Below are 17,833 nucleotides of genomic sequence, written 5' to 3'. Positions count from 1 at the left end.
AAACATCGTTGGAAAGCTTTGAGACTACACTTTCAGAATCTGTGAATAACTCAAAATGCCCCAAAACCGACTTGTGTCCCTACTTTCCGTGATCGGTCACATATTGTCACTAACCAAAACTATCAAAACAATTCATTCCCAGGTCAAAGCTGCTTTGCCGGTTCCAGGTACAGAGACACAGCACTCTTACGAGCCAGGACAGTGGGTCTGGATCAAGGATCACAGACGCAAGGCGTGGTACAACCCGAGGTGGCTGGGTCCGTATGAGATCATTCTAACAACGAATACAGCAATCAAAGTTTCCGAGCGTGACGCTTGGGTTCACGTGTCACACTGCAAGCCCCACCAACCGCCATCCAGAGGAAAGTAGGGGAAGAAAAACAAAAGGACGTGCTGGTAACGTACCTCCTCTACCTACGAGGGAAAGACCTTGCTATTGCTCGCAAAGAGCAATCAAGGTGAACATGGAACGTTTCAGACGTCTGTGGGGCCAACGCGACGACCAGCACACCTGGGAACGAATGTGGTCTGAAAAAGTGTTTAAATGCAGCATATGTGTTATTATATCTGCCAGTGTGGTGATGTTGATTATATTGCTGTTCCTGTTTGAATTTCCTCCAGGATGCGACCAGGGTAGAAAGAAAAGGGAAGTAATGCCTGTTCATCATGACTATTCATCCGACACAGAAAGAAATCACTATGAGTTAAATTTGTTCTGGAAATATGCTAATTATGCAGCTAAAAAACTAGCACCCAACAAAGATTGTTATGTCTGTGCACACTCCTCCTTCTCTGCTCGCGAAGGAAGGGGGAGTGTGTGTAAAACTTGGAAAAGAATGTTGTACTTTCATTCCAGCTTATGATGAGGATGGGAGTTCCATCCCAAAAGTGCTGGACGATATGACAAGGGTGCGGGATGATCTGTGGCAGGATGAGCAGGCAAAGAACAAACCAATGGGGTGGGACTTAGATTGGATAGCTGATGCCTTCCGCAATGCTTTTGGTAATATCTTCGGACCCATACTTAAGCTCTTGTTACCAGTAATTGCTGCCTTGCTCATGGCAGTAATTATTATTGGGTGTTTGATCAAATGTATCCGAGCTTGTCTAGGAAGGTTCATCAGAAGCATTGTCTGGGGAGGTATTGGAAGTAGGAGAGATGAGGAAGAAGAAGAAGAAGACTCTCACTATGAGCGGTTGCATCCGGCTGTCCGTGGGCCATTGCCCCCGATCGGCCGGATGCGGTTGAGCCCGATTGAGCAATCAGAAATCCAATACCGTAATTTTGCTATTGCACGGGGTCTGCCAGATGTAGTTGTGGCCAATCAGTCTGATAGAGAATCAGTAATTTGATAATTTTTCAAAATCAATAATGTGATGTACTAACCAGATCAGATTTTTGGTCATAGAAATTTATGACCAGAGGGTGGAAATGTCGTGGAAAAAATTATAATAGACAAAGTCAATCATGTCACTAACCATAAAGTTCTGATTTTATATTATAATCAGTAAAGTTAATCATATTACTAACGTTCTGATTTCGTATTTCTATCAGATATCATGATTTCAATATTTCTCTCATGTGATACAATCTATCATGCTTCCTACTTCTCTGTCTGAAGACGACTAAAACTGAATTCTATATTATTTTGCGGGCACCACTTAGACAGCCAGCCATTGAGTGAGGACAGTCTGCTAACTATCTCATCACTCCTGCGAACAGGAAGGGGGCCAGAGCAAATTACAGTGCCTGACATTGTACTTGCGAGTTCACACGCCTCTTTAACATTCATTTTAGTGATCTCCGACTAGCAAAGTTGAACATTAGTATCGACATGAATAATAATCTTAGAGAATTTACGATTAGCATTAGCCAGGACTTTTAAATTTGCTTTGATTTCAGTCGCTCTGGCTCCCGGCTAACATGTGACTATGGTGGCTGGTGTCTCTATTTTCACGTTCCGTGTGATAAAATCGCCAATAACTAGGGCACATTCAACAGGATTCTCAGTGGGTGTTTCACTGAGTAGGGAGAATCTATTTTATGCTGTAATCGGAACAGAAGAGCAGTGTTTTTCCCCACGACTCGAGTATACTGCTGTTCTCGACAATGTAACTTTGTAAAAGTGGGGATTTAGCACTTACTAGCGTGGAGAACAAATATAGACAAAGACTGTGCAGAGAGATTTAAGATTCAATCTCTCTTCAATACAAAAACATACTGTGTGATTCTTGTGTTTAATGTTGATCACATTATACGAATATCCACATGATTACAAATGTGACATTGATTTTATAGGTTTTAATTTTAAGTGATGTTAATTTTAAACAACTATTTTTTGCAACAAAACAATAGCTCTGATGAGAGCCACAGCAGTGTTTGTGAACAAACAAATCGTGAGAGTTAATGATTCAATGATTCATTTATAATTACAGCCACTTGCTTCTTTCCTGAATAAATTAATCCTTGACTCAATGACGCATAAATACCGTGACTTGCTGCGTCCTACTGGCGGATTTAATTTAATATTTAAAAGCGTCACTTTGTTTTTACAATCATTGCATATTTCTCTATTGCAATTTTTTTATTTAAAGCATTATTTATTTTATAAAGGTAAAAAATACACTGGAAATATCGATTTAAGGTTGGCAAATATTGTCTCTTACTGAAAAAGGAGTGACTGCAGAGAGGGGGTAAGCAGGAGGAGGTTAAAAGCCTCAGGGGTACAACACACTAAAGAGTTTGAGAACCACTGGGTTAAGGAACAGAACAAAATAAACATCAAAATCAAAGCAAAATACACATACTAAGGGCAGAAAGTAATATACAGAGGTCACTTACAAAGTTAGGTTAAAGATACAAACAAAGAGGGATTCAAACGAACAACATGTAATAAGGTATAATTTACAGACTGAGAGATGAAGAATAATATTAACAGAAATTTTTTTTTACGAGGTTTTTGAAGGACAAAAGGGTGGATGCTTGACAGATGTCTTGAGGGAGAGCCACAACGCTAAAAGACCTGAATATGGCACAGTCCTACCTTAGATATTTTTCACCAGCCGCCACTGCAAGGAAGCACAAACATTTTACGTACAGTACACAATAGTAATTACAAAAAATGTTGGTTTTTAGTTGCCAACAGCACAGCAGCTCCAGACACACAATGACACACAAACCCAGTGTTTCCCAGTGTTCCTCAGTGTTCCCCAGTGTTCCCCAGTGTTCCTCAGTGTTCCCCAGTGTCCCCCAGTGTTCCCCAGTGTCCCCCAGTGTTCCTCAGTGTTCCCCAGTGTCCCCCAGTGTTCCCCAGTGTTCCCCAGTGTTCCCCAGTGTTCCTCAGTGTTCCCCAGTGTTCCCAGTGTTCCTCAGTGTTTCTTAGTGTTTCTCAGTGTCCCCAGTGTTCCCAAGTGTTCCCCAGTGTTCCTCAGTGTCCCTCTTCCTCAGTGTTTCTTAGTGTTTCTCAGTGTCCCCAGTGTTCCCCAGTGTTCCCCAGTGTTCCTCAGTGTTCCTCAGTGTCCCTCAGTGTTCCTCAGTGTTACTCACTGTTCCCCAGTGTCCCCCAGTGTTCCTCAGTGTCTCCCATTGTTCCTCAGTGTTCCTCAGTGTCCCTCAGTGTACCCCAGTGTTCCCCAGTGTTCCCCTGTGTTCCTCAGTGTCCCTCAGTGTCACTCAGTGTTCCTCAGTGTTCCTCAGTGTTCCTCAGTGTTCCCAGTGTTCCCAGTGTTCCTCAGTGTTTCCTAGTGTTTCTCAGTGTCCCCAGTGTTCCCCAGTATTGCCCAGTGTTCCCCAGTGTTCCTCAGTGTCCCTCAGTGTTCCTCAGTGTTACTCAGTGTTCCCCAGTGTCCCCCAGTGTCCCCCAGTGTTCCTCAGTGTCCCCAGTGTTCCTCAGTGTCCCTCAGTGTTCTTCAGTGTCCCTCAGTGTACCCCAGTGTTCCCCAGTGTACCCCAGTGTTCCCCCACTGTTCCCCGGTGTCCCCCAGTGTTCCTCAGTGTTCCCAGTGTTCCTCAGTATTCTTCAGTATTCTTCAGTGTCCCTCAGTGTCCCCCATAACCCTTTATTTTGCTGTGATTTCTTCTCATCTCTGTTTCTGCAGTCTTTCTTCAGTTCAGATCTCGCTCTTGCTCGTTCTCTCTCCACCACCGTCATACGCCTCGTAATGCTGATCGTAATCACTGTTCCTCAGTGTTAAGCAGTGTTACCCAGTGTTCCTCAGTGTTAACCAGTGTTCCTCAGTGTGTTACTCAGTGTTCCCCAGTGTTCCTCAGTGTTACTCAGGTTTAACCAGTGTTCCACAGTGTTCCTCAGTGTTCCTAGTGTTCCTTAGTGTTTCCTAGTGTTCCTCAGTGTTAGTCAGTCCCCCCCCCCCCCCCCCAGTGTTCCCCAGTGTTTCCTAGTGTTCCTCAGTGTTAGTCAGTGTCCCCCAGTGTTCCCCAGCATTCCCCAGTGTTCCCCAGTGTTCCTCAGTGTCCCCCAGTGTTCCTCAGTGTTCCTCAGTGTTCCCCTGTGCCCCCCAGTGTTCTTCAGTGTCCCCAGTGTTCCTCAGTGTTCCCCAGTGTTCCCCCAGTGTTCCCCAGTGTTCCTCAGTGTACCCCAGTGTTCCCCAGTGCACCCCAGTGTTCCCCCAGTGTTCCCCTGGTGTCCCCCAGTGTTCCCCTGGTGTCCCCCAGTGCTCCCAGTGTTCCTCAGTGTTCCCAGTGTACCCCAGTGTTCCCCAGTGTCCCCCAGTGTTCCTCAGTGTCCCTCAGTGTTCCTCAGTGTCGCTCAGTGTTCCTCAGTATACCCCAGTGTAAGCCTGTTTATTGGTCCAATGAGGGTTTCCAATAATACAAGTGAAGAGCTCTGCGTGTTACTGTCTTTCCTTTTACGCAACACAACAAGATTAAATGGAACACATTTTTCTCATATGTATTGACTCGTTATTTCATCCGACTCCATAAATGAAAAGGGTTTTAATGATATCTGGGTATCATTAAAAGTGGGCGAATGTTTGATTATTCTTTTGAAACTCTTTAATTACGTTTTACCCCTTCAGATTAGGAAACTATGCCGCTTAGAGGTCCTCGCATCTTCTGCGGGTCTCACGATCACAATCTCGTCAGTTTCGTCACTAAACAGAGGTTTTGACTAATATCTCAGACGGTCGGATTCACCCAAAACACAATCAGAGATACTTTTCTTTTAGTGCCCTTGAATTGCATACACTTGAACTTAATTCAATAGTTATACTTTAGTAGAGGTTCTGGCCCTATTATAGGAATGAGTTGACCAACGATGCTTTCCTCATAATAGTTTAGACTGGCCAAGCCCGTGATCTCTCACGTACACTTATCTAAAGTTACATTAAATTAAGACAGAGGTAAAATAGACGTACCCAAATTTAGGCTGGTGAGGCAGCATGTTAGCTACCCCTAAACGGAATGCCCCGTCTCTACAAAGCAAGTACACTTGAACTAGTGACAAAGTATTAGCCGTCGCCAATCTGACACAGAATTGCGTGAGCATACGAATCCGATAATCTCCTCGGGAGAACAAACTCAAGAGTCAATCAGAGTAAAATCAAACGTTTACAGTTTATTGACCAGGTAATGAAGCAATAATTCAAAATCCAATTCATGAGAATAAAATCATCAGTTGATCATATCATAACAGAAATCGAGGAATTTGTAGAAAGTATTACGTGGAAATGAAAATTACACACAGCGATTGTGTGGGCAGTCAACCTACAGACTCCCAGAACCTTTTGCCCATTTTCCTTATAAACCCAGATAATTCAATTTGCTTACCAAATGGTGGTGTCTGTCATTATAATTAGATTTGGTCCCCTAGTGAGGGGCTCACAACTGTGAGATCAGAATGGAGGATCTGGGGGAGGGAACACCTTAGAGGGACACACTACTTCTCATATTTTGTAACTTCTTTGTGCTTTCCATTATGGTTCGGAGAATGAGACCATTTTACCAGGCGCACTGAGATACTTTAAAGGATACCAAACATGCATAGTTACTTATTTGTACATTTCATGGGTTTTCAGTGAGTTTCAGGTGAGCAGGAGAAGGGGAAGATTGTTCAAGTGAGGTGTGAGTTGCATTGTGCTGTGTTTCAGATACTGCTGTCATATCATTATGCGAGGGAGGGTTCAAATGTTAATTCTCAGGAGAGTCTTTGTTTCCACCAGGTGGGGCCCAGACTTTTCGGCACCCGCCTTACAGTTTCCCCATTTGGCACCGTGGGCCACTCACAGGGTTTCCTGCGGTGTCATTTCAGTCTTTGTAAGGTGGGCAGCTGTAGGGGGCTGAGAGTTAAGATCGTGTTGGTGGATGCTTTTACTGATCTGATTAGGTGTCTGAAGTAACAACATTGGAGTAGCGTGAAGGAGAAGATGAGTGCGCTTCCAACCGCACAACCTTGAAGTACCCAGTCCCACCAGGTGTATGCCATCTGTGCCGATCGAGTAGATGAGCTAGACAGGATCTATGGAGGCTTTCGCGCCAAGTTTGTCTCCACTTGCGCTTGAGAGAGGTGGTACTCTGTTTGGAGGATGACGTTCTGTATCAAGTCCATTGTGTCGACCAAAGCTTGTGTTCCGTGTTCATAAAAGGTGTCGTCCCACCATGGGGAACCCTCGGCGTTCTTTGGCATCCTTCCGAGGATGTCGATTTGACCCATAGAAAAGTCCTCTGTCACTTCCAAGCAAAAGGAGTGATTAGCAGGACAGGTCAGTCCTCCATATGTGAACGAATTCATCTCACTGATGACGCACCACTGTGTATGAGACACTTGAACAGCATTTGAATGGCCGTGCAAAGATTCAACATTTATGAGTTTGCTATCATTGGAAGAGAAAGGCTGCAATGTGTTACATGTACAGACAACATAATTGTGAGTTTCATGACAACAAGTGCGGCTGGTAAATAAGGTCTCAGTACCCTTCAAGGTCATATATCCAGTGAGTTGATCCCATTTAATTATCTGATCTTTAACTACCACGCCAATGGACCGAATAGTAGTGGAATTTGGATAAACTTGATCTGGGTGGATTAAAGGAAAAGTGGCAAAAAACCCAATACAACCAATACATTCGTTTCCAGTATACATCATAACTGTGGATAACAGTTCTGAATACTTAATATTTTTCATTTTTTCTGAAGAGAACCATCTATGCAAATCTAAAACCTCAATTAAATCATTCAAAACATGTCTAGGGGTCTTTTGAAGACGAAGGTCTAAAATTTCCTGTCTTGTTGCAGTGAACAAATCTTGTGCATATGATCTACAGGCTAAGTCACGTTCGATGGTACGGGTCTGATCAACAATGAACAATGTGTGGCTGATCGTTAGAAGCGCCTGCGCCTCGGAACGAACTGCTTTGATAATGTTATCATTGCTATTGGTGATGTGTTGAAAACCAGTGGCCATCTGATCTGTCAACCATGTGGAGAATTGGGATTGTTTGGTTATTTTATAGGTGTTGGCTGCTGAATTAATTGATCCAAACAAGCCGGCTATACTGCTGAGTAGGTCTCGCTTTGAGCGAGTAGGTGGAATTTGGACAGCAAGTCTGTCTTTGTAATCAGAAATTAAATCATCGATTTGTGACTGTAGCCATTCATATGACTCATCATTAATATTACAGTGTTTTGTGTAGGCAGAGAGTATGTTGGAAATGTTGTAAGTTACATGTGTCATTATCAAATTTACATCATGTAATAGAGTCTTGTTGATGTTTCTTCTAATCAGTCCACCAGGTGGAATTGAGTGCAATTCCGGACACTTTTTGGGTTTAGTGTATCCACAGGTGGTCAAATTAAAACAATAAGTACCAGTCCAAGTACAGTTGTGGGGATTGGTGAAATTGTCTATGCTATGTGAACATTTTTCAACACAATATGTTCCTTCCTTTCGGTTGGTCCACACAAACGTTTTTGGTTTTGGCTCGTTAGGTGTGTATGATGTGAGATCATACATTAATTCTGTGAATCTTATATGGGTGTCATTATGTGTTTCTGTATGTGTGCACCTATATGTTGCAGGTTCCACATTTTTGACATAATAGCACAATTTTAGATCTATGCCATTGTTGTTGTTTTGTTGATACCAGGCAGTGAGATTGTGTATGAATTTTGGTGCTCGAGTGTATCCTGAAATGTTTCCTGAAGGCTGGGTGGGTGCTACCTGAACTACAGCAAATTTGTGGTGTGCAATTTGGACTCGGTATTATACCGGGAGGCCATGTAGCTGTCTCTTTAGGTGCGACTGTGATTTTTGGTGTGGATGGCCCCTGGGAGAATTTCCACACCCACCTCCCACATTTCAGGTTGTGTGTGAGTGAAACCCTTTGGCCCAGTCTGATGCACGTGGGCCCGGACACTTTCCTTTCATCCGGCCTCCATGGGATCGCTGCAGTCGACCTGGAAGGCAGGAAGAGAAGACAGTGACAGTTATTTATTTATTCTGTGAACTTTTTAATGATTTGCACTGAGACATGTGATACCATCGCAGTTTCCCTTTTACGGTTGTGGCCACACAGCTGTTGCATACAGCTTTTATTTCATATGGCCCATGCCATCGGGGTGTGAATGCACCTTGCTTCACAAAAACGCGTATCATTACCATGTCTCCTTCTGAGAACTTTACCTCAGAGTTTGGGTTGAATTGTGCATCATTTATTAAGTCTGATTGCTGTTGTTTCAGAACAGCATGTGCATGTAGCACTTCCAGTCTGTCTCGCAATTGCTTTAACACAGACTGTTGAGTTGCAATCACGAGAGGCCCCAGGTTTGCTGGGGTAATTTCTGGGTCGATGGGCAGCTTCATGACTCTTCCAGTCATGAGTTCAAATGGACTGATACCTGTGGCTTTTGAAGGAGTTGCCCGCAGTACTGTTAGGACCGTGGGTAGGGCATCAATCCATTGGTTTTTATGTTGTGCAACCTGTTTCGAGATGCTTTCTTTTATGGTGCGATTAACGTGTTCCACCATCCCGGAGCTCTGCGGCCTGTATGAAACGAGAAATCTTTGTTTGATTTTTAGCATCTGGCTTATGTGTTTCATTATCTGACCTGTGAATTGTGTGCCCTGATCAGATTCAATTTGGATTGGTGCTCCCCAGAGTGGGAGGATTTGGTTCGCTATCACACGTGCCACTGTGTTTGCATTGTTATTGCGAGTAGGAAACGCTTCAACCCATTTGGAAAATTTGTCAATTATCTCAAGGCAATAACGATATCCCCCTTTGGCACTGGGTAGTGGGCCTATAAAATCCAATTGAAGCGACTCCCAAGGTCCTTTGGGTGGCTCTGGTCTGCACAGTTTTGTACGGCCAGTCCTACCTTGATTAATGGTAGCACATACGATGCATGTGTCACAGCATCTTGGAATATCTGATGCCATTTGTGGCCACCAAAAGTTCTTTTGTATCAGATGTTGTGTTTTGGGGGCTGATACATGTGCATAATCGTGGTACAACTTTATCACTGGTTTCTGCAGGGCTTCTGGAACAATCTATTTGTCGTCTCTTAAAATCATGCCTTCAGTGACCTTGAGTAATTGGTCCTGTTGCAGGTGCGGTGTCAGTTCTCCATAAGAACTCCACAGTTCTTGTTGGTACTGTTTAAGTCAATAGGAACAGTCTGAATCGCACTCACAGCAGGAACAATCAGTCTGTTAGGCTTCCATTCCTCTCCCGTTTGTGCTGCTAATTTAGCTAATTGATCTGCGATGTTGTTGTTTTGTTCGTTTTCATTTGGATTTTTGTTAATGTGCGCGCGCACTTTGACAACGGAGAGTGTGTAATCACGTTTTTTAATCTCCTTCCAAATCGAAGTTATGATGTCAAAATGTTTTATCGGCGTTCCGGCAGAAGTGAGGAAATTTCTCAACTGCCACTGTGCCATAAAATCATGGACTGCACCAAAAGCGTATCGACTATCAGTGTATACACACAGCGGCTCGGGATGTGATCTGATTGCTTCGAGTAATGCAATAAGTTCAGCTTCTTGCGCAGATGTGTTTTCGGATAGTTTGATTAGCAATTGGTTCGGGCCTGAATTGGGAGAGTGAGGAGTCCACACCGCACATCCTGTTCGGAATTTGCCATCATGCCAGTATCGGGAACCATCAATGTACACCAGTGTCTGATTTGGAAGTTCTTGATCATGAACTGGGCTCTGTGCTTCCTGTTTGGTTTGGCATGTGTGTGGTTGGCCCTCTACATCTCCCAATAAATGAGGTAATATTCGGTCGTTAAGAGTTGTGATGTCACGTGCCTGTATGTCTGATAGCCATCTTGCTAACCTTTGCGACGACACACCTTTTATTCGTCCTTGCAAAAGCATTTGTACTGGCGTGTGCACTGTATGCACAAGGATAGGTTGAAAAACTACAATCGCTTCAGTTGTTGTCAACATCCAGTGAACCGCCACACGTGCTGAGTGCATGGGTCGAATCCCTGTTCGACCGTGGATTTTTTTCGGCTGTAAGAGGCGATTGGACGCAATTTTCCCCCATGGTCTTGAGCTAAAACGGCAGTTAGTGTGTTTTCATTCGCGTCCACTTGTAAGTGGAAGGATTTTTTGGGGTTCGGCAGACCGAGCGCGGGAGCACAGCATAAGTTTTCTTTTGGACTCGTAAAGGCTTTTTCGTGTTCCTCTAACCATTCAAGGACGTCAGAGGGCTATGATTTTCCTTTTAAGAGAGAATATAATGGCGTGACAACGTTTGCGAAGTCTGGAATGAAGTCTCTTAAGTAGTTTGCTGTTCCCAGCACTTTCTGTAACGCGTTCAGCGTGTGTGGTCGGGGAAGTTCAGCAATGCATTTTCGCCTATCATCTCTTAATGCTCGGTGGCTTTTCGTTATTGTGTATCCCAGGTACTGGACCTCGCTTAGTGCGAATTGACCTTTTTCTTTGTTTAATTTGAAGCCAGTTTTGCCGAGTGTTAACAATACTTCATCAACGAGTAACAAATGATCATCAATTGATCCCTCGGTCGCGATAAGTATATCGTCAACGTAATGAATCACGTTTCCGGTCCCTGTCAGTGGATTGAGCAGGTCTTCTAATGCCCTGTGAAAAATCGCAGGACTGTTATGGAGGCCTTGTGGCATACGTTCCCATGTGTACTGTATTTGATTCACAGTGAAGGCCAATTTCCACTGATCAGCGCGTTTGATTGGGATGGACCAGAAACCGTTCTTTACGTCAAGCACTGTAAACCAAGACGCTTGTGTTGAAATCTGTGATAATAATGTCGACGGATTTGCCACTATAGGTGTAGCCTTGGGCAAAACTTTGTTGAGACGCTGATAATCAATACAAAGACGCCATTTACCGTTTGATTTTGGTACTGGTAAACACGGAGAGTTCGTTGTTGAACTACATCGACGGACTATTCCTCTGATTTCAAGTTGTTGTACTATTTCATGAACAGCTGACTCGGCCTCTGGTTTGATGCGGTATTGTTTTTGTGGGGGAGGGGGATCCCCCTCAATGCACACAACAAAGTCAATGAGGCCGCAGTCATCTTCATGTGTAGCCCAAATACAATCATGTTTGTTTACCATCTGTTGAATGGGATCTGGGGTGGATATGGACATAATGCTCATTCTGTTTTTTGGTGGGCACTGTTTCACTGCTTTGTCTGTTTTCAATTCAATTTGTTTTTCAAAGCAGTGAATTACAAAGCCATATTTTCGCATAATGTCCATTCCCAGCACAGTCCCTTCACTGTTATTAGGTAAATACCAGAGGGGTTCCTTCAATACGGTCACGCCTAAATCGAGTTCAATTGGCTGTGTTTTTGTTGCAATCATTGACGTGTCGCCGATGCCTGTGACCTGAATAGTTTCGTTGGTTAAAGGTAAGGGAATGTCTGTACAGGAGCAAGATGCACCAGAATCAATAAGTACGTTAGCTAACTGGCCTCCTAAATTAGCCCTTATTTTTATTCGGTTTCCACTCTTAATTATGCTCCCTATGGCGATGGAGGCCATGTACCCCTATTGGTCATGATATTTTTCAGTCGTTCCGCTCGCGTTGTGGGCGTCGCCATTTTGGCTTTTTCGTTTTTTAAATTCTGTGATGAAATTCACGAATTGTTTATACAGGTCAGAGTCGTCGCTAGAGGGCGTTTTTTGGCTAAGTTTTTCTTGTTCTCTTAAATCTCTTTCTCTTTTTTGACAATCTTTCATGAAATGGTTAAACTTTTGGCAATAGCGGCATTGCATTTTGCTTGGAGATCTTTGGTTAAATTTGCCTTGGCTGTTCCCTTCTGTTAACCAATGTGCGGACGCAACGCTTCAGGGTTTTGATCTCCATCTGCTTTCTATCCTAGTACCCCAGTCTACTATTGCTCTGAACGTGTTTTCGGCCGGGTCGACGCCATTTGAGAGAGCCTTTTGAACTGGAATGCCAGCATTGTTCTTAACAAGCTGTAGTAACACGTCATGGTTACGCTCTACATTCTCTATGCCTGAGTGTTCTCTGTATGTTACCCATAACCGTTCAGCGTACGTTTCAAACGACTCATTACTTGCTTGTTTGATTTCTAATATTTTGTTCCAGTCTGCATGCGTCGGTCCCCTCATGTCTAACAGTGCCTGTTTATGACGCTTGTAGATTATTTCGTCGGTTTCATGAACGTTTCGGTTCATTATGTTGCCAGATTTCTTATCTGCGGTGATATATATAAGCTCCTCAGGGATAGTGAGGAGAGCTATTTGCCATACATCTCGAATTTCTAATTTGTATACGGTGGCCTGTAACATCAATGCTTCCCAGTACGGTTGAAACGGCCCTTTTCCCAGCATAATTCCTACGACTTGTTTATGTCTAGAACATTCTTCGCATGTTAATAGGCGGCTGATTGTTGTGATTTCATCATCAGTATTCGTCATAGTTTTAAGCACAGCCATTTTAACTGATTTCTTTGGCAAGTCATTCGATTTTGTTCGAGTCTTTACTGGGCTTCGCAGGTTTCGCTCTTCGGGCCACAGTCTCACAAGAGCTCGGTTACGAGGTTCTCTCCGTGGCCTGTATCCTAACGCGACATCATCATCGTCATCACTAACGTTATTCTAGATTAGAGGTTTCATCCAGTGCTTCTTGTTTAACTGCGGCTACTGGAAACCCTGATTTATCACAGCAATCTTCGAGAGCAGATATGTAATTACTGCCGGTTTGAAGTTTTCTTTGAATTTGATCAATTTTCGTGGCCATTTCTTCGCGCTGTCTAGCCCACCCTTGTTGCTCGTATGCGAACGCTTCGACTTGTTTTCTTAATTTTTGCAATTCGTCAGATCGCAAAATGGTCTCGAGGTCGTTACGACGAAGCAAATACACAATAGCAGCGGGAATTTTCTTGTATTTTGATTTTGATTTTAGTTTCGCACCCTCGGCAGAATACCAGGATATTATTTCGTTGTTGTTCCACTTTAAGTTTAATCCCTTGTCGCTTAATTGAACAAGGAGCTTTTGTAATTGCACGCCTAGAATCTCCATTATCTCCTCATCTACGCTGCTGCTGTGCTTTCCCTGAAAAGACATGTTTCCCGTTTAATTCTTCCCCACCGGATTTTTCGGTTCCGGTCTAAACAGAGGGTATTCCGACCCATACTAAAAATGTGTCTATATGTGAAGTGCAAACAATCTCTCCCTCAACGCTTCTAAAAGACAAACAAGATTGACTTACCACAGCAGCTGGAGATGGATCAGAAGGAGCTCAAACCTCATGTTCCGGGCAGAGTTCAAGTTGAATGTTGCGCCAGAAAGACGTTGCTCGTCTGGTTTCGAGATCACGGAGGCGTGGTCACCACTTTGTAAGCCTGTTTATTGGTCCAATGAGGGTTTCCAATAATACAGGTGAAGGTCTCTGAGTGTCACTGTCTTTCCTTTTACGCAACACAACAAGATTAAATGGAACACATTTTTCTCATATGTACTGACTCGTTATTTCATCTGACTCCATAAATGAAAAGGGTTTTAATGATATCTGGGTATCATTAAAAGTGGGCGAATGTTTGATTATTCTTTTGAAACTCTTTAATTACGTTTTACCCGTTCAGATTAGGAAACTATGCCGCTTAGAGGTCCTCGCATCTTCTGCGGGTCTCACGATCACAATCTCGTCAGTTTCGTCACTAAACAGAGGTTTTGACTAATATCTCAGACGGTCGGATTCACCCAAAACACAATCAGAGATACTTTTCTTTTAGTCCCCTTGAATTGCATACACTTGAACTTAATTCAATAGTTATACTTTAGTAGAGGTTTTAACATTTAACATTTCATGGGTTTTCAGTGAGTTTCAGGTGAGCAGGAGAAGGGGGAGATTGTTCAAGTGAGGTGTGAGTTGCATTGTGCTGTGTTTCAGATACTGCTGTTATATCATTATGCGAGGGAGGGTTAAAATGTTAATTCTCAGGAGAGTCTTTGTTTCCACCTGGTGGGGCCCAGACTTTTCGGCACCCGTCTTACACCAGTGTTCCCCAGTGTACCCCATTGTTCCCCCAGTGTTCCCCGGTGTCCCCCAGTGTTCCCTGTGTCCCTCAGTGTTCCCAGTGTACCGCAGTGTTCCCCAGTGTCCCCCAGTGTTCCTCAGTGTCCCTCAGTGTCCCTCACTGTACCCCAGTGTTCCTCAGTGTCCCCCAGTGTTCCCTGTGTCCCTCAGTGTTCCCAGTGTTCCCAGTGTACCCCAGTGTTCCCAAGTGTCCCCCAGTGTTCCTCAGTGTCCCCCAGTGTTCCCCCAGTGTTCCTCCAGTGTCCCTCAGTGTCCCTCAGTGTACCCCAGTGTTCCCCAGTGTTCCCCAGTGTTCCTCAGTGTCCCTCAGTGTCCCTCAGTGTACCCCAGTGTTCCCCAGTGTCCCCCAGTGTTCCCCCAGTGTCCCTCAGTGTACCCCAGTGTTCCCCAGTGTTCCCCAGTGTACCGCAGTGTTCCCCAGTGTCCCCCAGTGTTCCTCAGTGTTCCTCAGTGTCCCTCAGTGTCCCTCAGTGTCCCTCAGAAAATTAAAACACTGAACATACTGTGACAGTCTACACTTCCACTCAAGTAATTGTTTTGGAAATTGATACAGCCATTTACCTGCTTCAAAGAAATGATTTTGCTTGATTTTAAGTTAATGCAATTAATGCTTGAATATAAAGATCATTAAATGCTATATGATTGGAAAGTACCTGAAAGTACCTGCAATTGTTTGTAACCAACCACAAGGGTTGGCGAGAGGGCGCACAGGGGTGAAGTGATGGTGTTAAACACACAAGCGGAGATAAGAATGATGAAGCCTACAGTAATGGACAAGAGTGTAAGGAAAATGACCAATAGTGTAGGAGACGGTGGAAGGACATCCTTCTATTAGACATGAGTTCACAGAGATTGATATGTATTTGGAATTTCCCAAAAAGTATAAAAACTAGCTGCCTACCTGCATTTAGTGAACTGGAAACCTGAACCCTATCGAGGGATGCTCGATGCATACTTGACTTGAAGCATGCTTGACTGTCGAGCCCTTTGCTTAGCTAATTTTAAGTTTTTCAAGTGCTTTTTATTGTAACCAATAAAATAAGTGTTTTCATTATTACGATTGCCTCTTGTGAGACTTTGCTTAAAACTACAAATTGAGCCTCAAAAAAGAACAAGCACAAGGGAGTCTTCTACATTATTGCTGAGGGACTGTAACCTGCGGCCGGGGAGTAATTTACGGATCAGGCCGGATTTGACTATCCGTTCCCTGCCTGATAATCATATGGTTAAACGTATAAGATAAAAAGACACACCAAGTAACATGATGGAGTCTTAAACTCTATAAAAGACAGAGTACATCTATATTCTTTCTCTCTCTCTCTCTCTCTCTCTCTCTCACTCACACACACACACACACACACACACACACACACACACACACATATCTATATTCTCTTCTCTCTCTCTCGCTCTCTCTTCTGACAGAGAGATCCAGGTCCAGGTTCAGTTTCTCACAGTTTGAGCTCCATCATGAAGCTTCTTGTGTTTCTTCTGTTGCCTTGCCTCTCTCTGAGTGAGCTTTCGCAGGGGTTTGCTAAATGCAGTCGGTTCTTTTTGAATAATGACCCTCCTCAATTCACACCACAATGGGCCAACACAGTCCAGGAGATCTGCCAGTGTGTTTGGTACAACGACAACAACAACAATAAGCAGATAATGTATCTTTATGCAACTTTGTACAACAGAGACTGGAGGATCCCCATCTACTCTGCGTACGTGTTTTATGGGAGCGTAACTGTTGGGAGGTGTGATGCTTGGTACATCGAACCTCAGGTAATTTATTCAACTGTAAATTATTATATTGGTCACGCTTTGTATTAGGTGTCTTTAACTACTATGTAGTTACATTTTTAAAAAAAGTACTTGTACAATGTAGGCTTATTGTGTTGATGTTGTCCTGTGAATCATGTGCTGTTATTAACGAGGATTAGCACAGGTTTTCTGGTTTAAGGGGTTAACAGTGTAATTATAGAAGTGATTAAACATACAAAATGTAAGTTCAATGATAAACTTGTATGTACACAATAAGTGCATTGTATCAAATTATTATTCAAATGTTAGTAAATAGTACTTAAAGACACCTAAATTAAAGTGGGACCAGTATATTTATTTGAAATGACAATAATTAATGTGAATTTTGACTGAAACACTGAGTTTTCTTTCTTTCTCTCTTGTCACTTAGCTGGATGGAGATCCTGAGCAATGTATGGCACCTAAAGGTCGCAAAACCATTAATAATCAGGCTGTGAATAGTGACTATGATAATTCTAACTATGACAGAGGTCACTTGTACCCAGTTCAGCACACACACGATCCTCTCTCCATGCTGGCCACCTCCACCCTGACCAACGCCGCTCCACAGGACTCCGCTTTCAATCGGGTTCAATGGAAGAATCATGAGAGGAATGTTATTAATGATCTGGCGTCCTGTGTTAGTCTGCCTTATGTAGTGACTGGTATAGTTCCTGACACCAACAAACCAAAACTGAAACTTAATGTTAATTTCTCAAAGTATTACTGGAGAGCCACCTGTTGTCTGAAGAACGGTGTGTACACAGGGCAGGGTTACTATGGACCTGATAGCAGTAATGTAGTGCAGACATTATCAATTAAAGCCCTACAGACACAACTGGCCAAAGATTACAACGTGAATAGTGTTATAATTTTCCCAACCCTACCAACACCCACAGGGGCCAAAAGACCCAGGACAGGGGGTTGTATCTAGTTTAGCCTTCAGCCTATGAGCTAAACATTTAAAATTGGACATTTATTTACATCTTTGACTGGTGTTGTTAATAACTGGTATTAATTCTTCATACTCTAGATCATGATTTCATAAACCTGACCTGCCTTTCTCTTATTTTAATGAATATCTCTAACCATCTTTGTCCACTTCACTGTTTCACTGTTACTGGATTAACATGTGTTAAATTAATGCTGGATGTATAATCAGTTACATTTAATAAAGTCTGTGTGCAAATGTGTCTTAATGTGTTTAAACCTTTATTCAAGCCCACATGAACCTGAATAGACACAGTCTGATCTTGTGGTTTACCCCAAGACAAACCACACACACACACACACACACACACATGTAGTGTTTCCATGTTTTATGGGGACTTTCCATAGACATAATGATTTTTATACTGTACAAACTGTATATTCTATTCCCTTACACTAACCCTACCCCTAAACCTACCCATCACAGAAAACTTTCTGCATTTTTACATTTTCAAAAAACATCACTTAGTATGATTTATAAGCTGTTTTCCTCATGGGGGCCAAAAAATGTCCCCACACGAACAAGGATTTCA

General features: G+C 43.2%; 1 protein-coding gene and 1 pseudogene across 1 annotated transcript; one reads left to right on the top strand and one right to left on the bottom strand.

The window, feature by feature from the left end:
• Positions 1 to 6,260: 6,260 nt before the first annotated feature.
• Positions 6,261 to 13,732, bottom strand: LOC143752309 (uncharacterized; annotated as a pseudogene).
• A 2,257-nt stretch (positions 13,733 to 15,989) lies between these two features.
• LOC143752303 (endonuclease domain-containing 1 protein-like) lies at positions 15,990 to 17,487 on the top strand. The gene is made up of 2 exons (XM_077245435.1): positions 15,990 to 16,292; positions 16,702 to 17,487. The coding sequence occupies exons 1-2, from the start codon at positions 15,990 to 15,992 to the stop codon at positions 17,242 to 17,244; spliced, it is 846 nt and encodes a 281-aa protein (XP_077101550.1). The 3' UTR covers positions 17,245 to 17,487.
• The last annotated feature ends 346 nt before the right edge of the window (positions 17,488 to 17,833 follow it).

The sequence above is a fragment of the Siphateles boraxobius genome, unplaced genomic scaffold (assembly GCF_051911475.1).
Source record: "Siphateles boraxobius isolate OS27281-9 unplaced genomic scaffold, OSU_SipBor_1 102, whole genome shotgun sequence".
Classification (NCBI taxonomy): Eukaryota; Metazoa; Chordata; class Actinopteri; order Cypriniformes; family Leuciscidae; genus Siphateles; species Siphateles boraxobius.
The sequence above is the reverse complement of the archived record's forward strand: the minus strand, read 5'-3'. Positions and strand labels throughout refer to the sequence as shown.